The 9,848-nt window shown below is 41.2% G+C and overlaps 1 protein-coding gene across 1 annotated transcript; it reads right to left on the bottom strand.

Moving 5' to 3' along the window:
• Positions 1-223: 223 nt before the first annotated feature.
• LOC132042091 (uncharacterized) lies at positions 224-8,582 on the bottom strand. The gene is made up of 4 exons (XM_059432714.1): positions 8,475-8,582; positions 8,274-8,363; positions 425-593; positions 224-309 (listed from the first exon to the last, which is right to left on the bottom strand). Exons 1-4 carry the CDS (start codon positions 8,580-8,582, stop codon positions 224-226), a joined length of 453 nt encoding a protein of 150 aa, XP_059288697.1.
• Between the last annotated feature and the right edge of the window lie 1,266 nt (positions 8,583-9,848).

Raw genomic sequence — 9,848 nt, forward strand, 5'->3', positions numbered from 1 at the left:
GTGAAACCCAGGATGCACCATGGCCATATCGGATGGTAACTTCAGCTCATAATCCATCGTCCCAACTTTCCTAACAATCTCGTAAGGTCCAATGAAATGGGGACTAAGTTTCCCCTTTTTACCAGACCACATTACTCCCTTTTATCGGCGACACTTTTCAGAACACCTTGTCACCGATAGAAAACTCTAGCTCACGCCACCTCATATCAATATAGGACTTCTGTCAACTGTAAGCTGTCTTGAGCCGTTGCACAATAAGATTAACCTTCTCAATTGCTTCATGAACTGAATCCGGACCCAACAACTCCACTTCAGTTGGTTCAAACCAACCGATTAGACCAGGAGACCGACAACGCTCCCATAAAGAGCCTCGTACGGAGCCATCCGAAATACTCGTCGGAGCCATCCGAATATACTTGGTAACCGTTGTTGTACGCGAATTCCACCAGAGGTAAATGTCCATCCCAATTTCCTCCAAAATCTATAACACAGGCCCTCAACATATCTTCCAACGTTTGAATAGTTCTCTCTGCCTGCCCATCAGTTCGAGGATGAAAGGCAGTGCTCAATTTCACTCTAGTTCCCAAACTTTCCTGAAAGGATGTCCAAAAACGAGCAGTGAATTGTGTACGTCTGTCCGATATGATGGATGTCGGAATCCCATGCAATCTAACTATCTCTTTTAGATATAGTTTGGCGTATTGCGCCGCGACATACAACGTCTTCACAGGGAGAAAGTGGGCAGACTTTGTGAGTCTATCCACTATCACCCAGATCGAATCAAACTTGGTCTTAGTTCGGGGCAAATGTTATATCCCGCATTTTCAAAGCATGAGCGTGACACGTGCTTCCTCAAAAAAAAAAAAATTGAATTGACAATCATGTTGTTGCTACATTATTTAAACTCGGAAGTTGATAGTGTTGTATCCGTATTTTTGAACGTCGGATTATTTGTAAGCTGAGGTAGGGCCCACACATCGAGATTTTTTTGGAACATCTCAAAAGTCATATGAATCACATATGTGAAGTTAAACACAACTCACGAAGGACCCTTGGGCCAAATCAAAGTAGAAGCCCTCCAAACGAATATTTTTAAGAAAATGTTTTCGGGTGACCTGACTTCGAGGGGCAAAAATGGTATTATAAGTTTGGAATTTGGAAACATATCAAGAAATATAAGTTTTAGATAATTGAATTAGCTTTCCAACCATAGGTTGTGGGATCCAAGGTGACATCTGGACAAGGAGATATGAACATTTTAAGTTCGAAAGGTCAGTGGGCTAGGCCCAACTCGGGCCCAACCGGGTTAGGCCCATGACCCATGTTATATAAGTGATATTTTAGCACTTCCCTCCTCATTTTCAGACCTGGAACAACCAGAAAATTCTGGAGATAGAGAGAAAAAAAGCCTTGGAGAAGAAAAATCAATTTTGACCAAAATCCGAGCCCCGAATCCCGAAGCCGTGAAGGGAAAAGTGTTGTACGTATGCGTTGTCTTCAATTTGAGTTAAAAATCAACCAAGGAGGAGGGTGATAACTTGGTGGCTGAATTATTAAGGTATGGATAAGGCTACTTTTCATTGCTAACAAGTTTATTTAAAGTTTTAACGGATTAGAACGGGAAAAATAGCGATATAAATTCGTCCGTTGGTATTGTGATGTAAAGGAAAGAAGAATGGTTAAGTTGGCATGAGAATCTATTGTTAAGTTGTTGTAGGAAATTATATGATTTTATTCTAGTTTTATGTAATTATGAAAATGAATTGCTAAGATGCAAATTATGGTTGTCGCTAATGAATTTGGGAGATGAAAACGTGTTATGAATATTTATGTTGAAGAATGGAGGTTTCGGATGAATTATGGCTTTGGTGGAATTTTTGTATATTTAGCAAATAATTTGTAAGAGGACATGAAATACTTCCGAATTGTGTTGGAATGATCTTGATTAGCAAAAGAATATGAAAACATTGATATTGGTTTGGAAATGCAAAGTTAGATTGGAAGTTGATATGTTATATAGAAAAGAGGACAATATTGATATTGGCAAAAATATGTTGTACCATGGATATTGTGATTGTCGTTATGAACGTTATGTATACTTGGTACATGATTCTGACATGCATGGTTCCATATTACCGAGTCCCTTAACAAAGGGCCGGGACACGTTATTTGCATATATGACATATGATTCGTTATACATGATCATATTCACCGAGTCCCTTATCGGAGGGCGGGACACGTTATACACATATGTGATCTATAATTTTGATATGCATTGATGAGTCTATCCACCGAGTCCCTCACGGGAGGGCGGGACACGTTAGACGCATATGTGATATATGAAATCATCGAGCATTCCGTGCATTCCGTATCTCGTCCGGTATATGTCGATGTACCGAGCATTCCGTACGTTCGTATTTCGTCCGCTACATGATATCATTTGGGCATTCCGTACGTTCGTATCTCGTCCGATATCCGACGACATCCGAGCAGTACGTACGTTCGGTATTTCGTTCGATACATGACCTCGTACGAACATTCCGTACGCTACGTACTCCGTCCGACGTGTGATATCACGTGCGCACTCGTATTTTTCGCGCCTCTTCGGACATGCGATCCTTGATTGCCAAATAAGCATTTTGGTACTACGGTTGACTCACTTACTTTCCGTACCCCTTCCGGCATATGAGACGGTATGTATGAATTGTGTACGAAAGGTGAGGGTCCTAGTATTACGAGTAATGTGTTCCGGTTATTACCTTCGTACGTTTCGATTATGGTTCGTCTCTCGTATTGCATGCCTTACATACTCGGTACATATTCCGTGCGACCCCTTTCTTCGGGGGGCTGCGTTTCGTGTCGCGCGGTACTCCCGGATGATTAGCGACCATCATAGAAGATGCTCCCGATTGGGTTGGCGAGTTCCAATTGCTCGGAGTGCTCGCCGAGTCGAGTACATATGTGATGTTTGATTCGTGTTAGAGACTTTGCAGACAGCGTCGTGGGTGTTGGTTGTCGATAAGCGGCTCCGTCAGCCGATATGTCGGTCTGTGTTATGTATTGAGTTTTGTATGGTTATAGATTTGTTCGGTTTGGAAGCTACGAGAAAGAGTATTTCTGAAGAAAAAAAAATTTACTATGTATTTTATCTTATTTGATTTAAAAAGTTTGACGCGATTTTGTACGTAGTAAGAGTCTGAGGGTTCGCTCGACTCTGAGGAGAGTCGGGTGCCCATCACACCCTAGTAAGGTCCGGGTGTGACAAAGTGGTATCAGAGCAAGGTCTGTCCGTGGGGTTGTCTGCAAAGTCGTGTCCGGTAGGGTCCTGTTTATGGTGTGAAGCGCGCCACATTTATAAACAGGAGGCTACGGGGCATCTAGGGATTGTTGACCTTCTTTCTGTCCTAGATCGTGCGATAGAGCCAAGTCACAGGAAATGAGATTCCTTACGTAAGCCTTACGTACGGTGGAAAATGGCGAGTGGCGACATGGAAAGGCCATAAGAGTAAGTCTGGATATATTTGTTCTGTTACCTAAAACAGAAAGTTCTGGACGGCTAGAATGTGATATATAGTCGTATGCTCTGTAAGGTATTGTTGGTATATGCTGCGTACGGATTTTGAATGATAAGAATTTGTGAAGGTGATATGGAAGACTGAAAAGGGCAAAACGGTTATTGTACAAGAAGGGACGTGTTACGAATATGTCCCGGAATCTGTAAAACCTTGATTTGCTCCAGATTATGTAGTAAAGGTCATACGAGGAAGTGGACGTGATTATATCAGTGTTAAGGCACTGAATTCCACCAAAGTTTCGAGGTTAAGCGTGCTCAGGTGGGATTAATTTCAGGATGGGTGACCCCCTGGGAAGTATGCAAGAAATTCCAAAGATTAGTCTGTAAAAGACAAATGAAAAACCAGAATGGCCTAAGTGAAATTAAAATATACGAGATGGTTGGAGACCATAAAAGGCCACGTAGTATGCGACGAGTGCCGGACTAGAGAAGAGGATGAAAAGTACGTCACGACTCGGAATTTGGATAGGGTTGAATAGTGTACGGAAGTATTTTGTGGGTTAGTTGATACTAATTAAATGTATATGTATATGAATGCGTATGATATCTCATCTATGATTGTATTAGCGGACACGTGTGTCCTAACGACCGGAGCCAGCCCAAGAGGGCCGGATCGGTGGTTATTCGGGAGAGTTTCGAGTGGGCCGTCTCGGCGGCCGGTGTCGTGATATATGAAAGACATTAACCGAACGGAATTTAAGGGACAAACGAAAGACATGGTATTATATTACAAAGTAGATTGACACTAGTTCCATCACTAGCTAAGGTGGAATGTTCTAGCGAACGATGTTCGGGAATAGAAAGAAAGCGAGTACGCAAAGGGGGACGATAATGATAACGTTCGGAAAATTTTGAAGGAAAGAAAGAGACCTCCCCGAAGTGTGATGAAACCCCATAAGGTCAGTTGAACATTCGAGGACGAATGTTCTAAAGGGGGGGAGGATGTTATATCCCGCATTTTCAAAGCATGAGCGTGACACGTGCTTCCTCAAAAAAAAAAAAATTGAATTGACAATCATGTTGTTGCTACATAATTTAAACTCAAGTTGATAGTGTTGTATCCCTATTTTTAAACGTCGGATTATTTGTAAGCCGAGGTGGGGCCCACACATCGAGATTTTTTGGAACATGCGAAAAGTCATATGAATCACATATGTGAAGTTAAACACAACTCACGAAGGACCCTTGGGCCAAATCAAAGTAGAAGCCCTCCAAACGAATATTTTTAAGAAAATGTTTTCGGGTGACCTGACTTCGAGGGGCAAAAATGGTATTATAAGTTTGGAATTTGGAAATATATCAAGAAATATAAGTTGTATATAATTGAATTATCCTTCCAACCATAGGTCGTGGGATCTAAGGTGACGTCTGGACAAGGAGATATGAACGTTTTAAGTTCGAAAGGTCAGTGGGCTAGGCCCAACTCGGGCCCAACCGGGTTAGGCCCATGACCCATGTTATATAAGTGATATTTTAGCACTTCCCTCCTCATTTTCAGACCTGGAACAACCAGAAAATTCTGGAGATAGAGAGAAAAAAAAGCCTTGGAGAAGAAAAATCAATTTTGACCAAAATCCGAGCCCCGAATCAAGGAAGCCCATGAAGGGAAAAGTGTTGTCTGTTTGCGTTGTCTTCAATTTGAGTTAAAAATCAACCAAGGAGGAGGGTGATAACGTGGTGGCTGAATTCTTAAGGTATGGATAAGGCTCCTTTTCATTGCTAACAAGTTTATTTAAAGTTTTAACGGATTAGAACGGGAAAAATAGCGATACAAATTCGTCCGTTGGTATTGTGATGTAAAGGAAAGAAGAATGGTTAAGTTGGCATGAGAATCTATTGTTAAGTTGTTGTAGGAAATTATATGATTTTATTCTAGTTTTATGTAATTACGAAAATGAATTGCTAAGGTGCAAATTATGGTTGTCGCTAATGAATTTGGGAGATGAAAACGTGTTATGAATATTTATGTCGAAGAATGGAGGTTTCGGATGAATTATGGCTTTGGTGGAATTTTTGTATATTTAGCAAATAATTTGTAAGAGGACATGAAATACTTCCGAATTGTGTTGAAATGATCTTGATTAGCAAAAGAATATGAAAACATTGATATTGGTTTGGAAATGCGAAGTTAGATTGGAAGTTGATATGTTATATAGAAAAGAGGACAATATATGTTAGAATGCGTTTCAATTCGATCGCCGATGTTATTGGTATTGTTGTTGGTTGGGTTGTTGATATTTGGAGCCGAGTTAAGTCTCGGGGATGTTATATGTATAGGGGAGATGCTGCCCAAATTTACGTAGACAAGTATTGGTTAAGATTGAATTCTTAAAGCTTTATGATTAATATTTGGTAAATGTGACCAATTGTAGATTTTGGAGAAAACGGGAATTGAATCTGGATGAGCGTAAGGCGCGACTAAGGTATGTAAGGCTTACCCTTTCTTTCTCTTGGCATGCCCTAGATGTGATAGGCTATGATTTGAGCCTCGGGGATGACTCCTACTCTTAAAAATCCGAGCTTATATTTATCCCTTTTTCATTCGGTAGAATTGAACTAAATAACTTACGCTTTGATGTAAAGAAATGTTCAAACGTCGTAACTTTTGAAAAATGAAAGCGGAATGCCTTGAAATCTTCGAGGATGATCCAATGGAACATAATGACCATGTTTTTATGTTCGTTACGACTTGACCGAGGTGGGCCCACGGTCCCGAGATTTAATTGTATGTTCTATTTGCCTTATTTTGTTAAGATAATTAAGGAAACCTTTGACTATTGTTCCGAATTTGATATAAGTGTACTGTAACTTGGATATGAGCATTATGTTCGACTATTACGATATAAATGTTTCGGTACGGATGATACGATTTAAATATTTTGATATAAGCATTCGATGTAAATATTCGATATAAGTATTTTTTAAATATAAGTATTCAAAAATAAATATTTTGATATATATGTGTTCGACATAGGTATTGATCTAAGTATTTTGGTGTAAGCATTCGATATGATAACTCCGATATGAGTACTCGGTATGAGCGTCGATATAAGTATTATTTCATGTGTATTCGGATATGAGTCGTCCGATCGAGGTATTCTAATATGAGTATGCTCTATAAGCCTTAATGTTCTTCGTATACGATCTCGGATCGTTTAAACGATCGAAAGAGGTTTACGTATTCCAAACGCTCATAACTTTCCGATACTAACTCGGAAGAACCCAAACTCGTTTTTGATCCTTCGAATGTCGGTAATTGTACGTATCCGCGAGTCTGGATTTGTGTGCATATGGTTTCTCACGACTCTGCGTGCGACTCATGTATCTTTATTATGCCGGAAGCGGCATGTTATGTTCTCGTGCGTACTCCATGGTATGATTATCGAGTCCGGAGCCGGGACATGATCTCGTGCGCACTTCTTCGCATTATTCCGAGTCCCTCGTACTTGCGGGCGGGACACGTTATCCGATATATATTTATGATATGATGCACTCGGGATGGCGGCCGGGATGGCACATAATGATTATTCATCGAGACCGCTTAAAGGGCGTGGACACGTTATGTATACTTGGTACATGATTCGACATGCATGGTTCCATATTATTGTGAGGTCCCAACAAAGGCGGGACACGTTATTGTTTGCATATATGACATATGATTTCGTTATACATGATCATATTCACCGAGTCCCTTATCGAGAGGGCGGGGACACGTTATACGCATATGTGATCTATAATTTTGATATGCATTGATGAGTCTATTCCGAGGTCCCTGGCGAGGGCGGGGACACGTTCGGAGTATTACGAGTGATATATAAATCATCCGATATGATATTTCATACGTATAGAGACATCGATATATGTCGGTGTCCGTGGATAGTGGTGTTACGTATTTCGTCCGCTTGATTGATATCATTTGGGCAAGAGTATGTACGTATCTCGTATGATTTTTGGTTGGAAAAGGCACGTTCGGTATTTCGATTCGATACATGAAAAGTTTTCTTACGCTCCGTAACCCGTAACGTGTGATATCATTTGCCTCTGTATTTTTCTTCGCCTCTTCGGACATGCGATCCTTGATTGCCAAATAAGCATTTTGGTACTTTGAAAAGCTCCATGTTTTCCGGCATAAAGTTTGTATGAATTGTGTACGAAAGGTGAGGGTCGTATTACGAGTAATGAGATTATTTCATAGTATTTCGATTATGGTTCGTGCCCATTCATGCCTTACATACTCGGTACATATTACATCTATCGACCCCCCTTTCTTCCAACCCGTTTCATACGCGCGGTACTCCCCCGGTGATTGCGACCATCATAGAAGATGCTCCGGTTGGGTTCGAGTTCAATTGCTCTGAGTCTTTCGAAGTCGAGTACATATGTGATGTTTGATTCGTGTTAGAGACTTTGCAGACAGCGTCGTGGGTGCTGGTTGTCAGTCTGTAAGCGGCTCCGTCAGCCGATATGTCGGTCTATGTTATGTATTGAGTTTTGTATGGTTATAGATTTGTTCGGTTTGGAAGCTACGAGAAAGAGTATTTCTGAAGAAAAAAAAATTTTACTATGTATTTTATCTTATTTGATTTAAAAAGTTTGACGCGATTTTGTACGTAGTAAGTGTCTGAGGGTTTGCTCGACTCTGAGGAGAGTCGGGTGCCCATCACACCTTAGTAAGGTCGGGGTGTGACAGCAAACCCACAACGAGATCCATGTTGATCTCCTCCCACTTCCACTGCGAAATCTCTATATTATGAGCCAGGCCTCCAAGCCTTTGATGTTCAGCATTCACCTGTGGACAGTTCAAACACTTAGCCACAAAGTTAGAAATATCAACCTTCATGCTCTTCCACCAGTAGTGTTGTTTCAAATCCTTATACATTTTGGTGGCTCCCAAATGAACTGAATACTTGGAACTATGAGCTTCCATCATTAATTCTTGTCGAAGACCATCAACATCAGGAACACACAATCGTCCTTGCAATCGCAGAACATTATCACCAGTACCCATAGTAAAGGAAGTGTACTCACCCCTTTCCACTCCATCTCTCAGCTTTGCCAAAAGCTCATCATCATATTGCTTGGATTTAATCTTTTCTACAATGTCAGACCGTGATGGAGTGATTCCCACTGGAGTGATTCCCACTAACTGTCTATCTTCAGTTTCATCAAGCCTAACCCCAAGACTAGCAAGCCTTCGACTCTCTTTCCCCATGGGCATGTCATGAGCAAGCAAATAAGCCAACATTGTCACGACCCAACCTCGTAGGCCATGACTAGTGCCCGAGCTGGGCACTCGTACACACCCGTTAACCAAAATCGGCATACAAATAACTTATACATATATAAAGGTCAGACATCGTCTCGACTGTCGCATATAAACAAATGTACTACACGATAAGCCGGCAAGGTATCACAATAATAAACACAACATATCAAAACATATATACACGCGACCGACAAGGTCGCCACAAGATGGGACCGCCCAAAACCTAAACCAAACAGACATAACCGAACAGTAACTACTCACAACCCACATATATGTCTACAGACCTCTAGGAGTAACAACAGTATCATATGACGGAACAGGGCCCCGCCGTACCCCTGAATAGACATATGTATAATGAAAGTGTCTGTACCGAGAATATGGGCTTCGAAATAAAGGAGCACTCCAAGACAGCCGAATGGAAGCCCTAAGCTGGCGGATCACCAAAACGGGTATATGTACCTGCGGGCATGAAACGCAGCCCAGAAGAAAGGGGTCGGTACGGAATATGTCTTGAGCATGTAAAGCATGGAATACGGAAACATAATCATCGAAGTAAGGAGTATGGAAAATTAGTACAGTAACCAGAAAACCACAATGCTTGCCTTTGAAACATAAATCATGCATGTCCATATCATATCCAATTCATTATGGAACTTAGAAACATAAGTGAGTGATCATCTTGTACATATGCATATATAACGTGTCCCGGCCCTCTAGTGAGGGACTCGGTAAATGAAATCATCATATACATGTACATATAACGTGCCCCGGCCCTCTAGTGAGGGACGCGGTGAATGAAGTCATCATATGCCATCCTGGCCGCCATCCTCATTATCATCGTATCATCATATACATATATATATATATTCCCGGCCCTCAGTGAGGGACGCGAATGAATAAACGGTGGAGTTGTGCACAAATACATGCCCTCGGCCGGGACGCGGTGAAAGAATAATAATAACGCTAGCACGGGCAGAGTAGTGAGAAACCATATGCATATAAATCATC

This window comes from Lycium ferocissimum, unplaced genomic scaffold (genome assembly GCF_029784015.1).
Source record: "Lycium ferocissimum isolate CSIRO_LF1 unplaced genomic scaffold, AGI_CSIRO_Lferr_CH_V1 ctg13195, whole genome shotgun sequence".
NCBI classification, from domain to species: Eukaryota; Viridiplantae; Streptophyta; class Magnoliopsida; order Solanales; family Solanaceae; genus Lycium; species Lycium ferocissimum.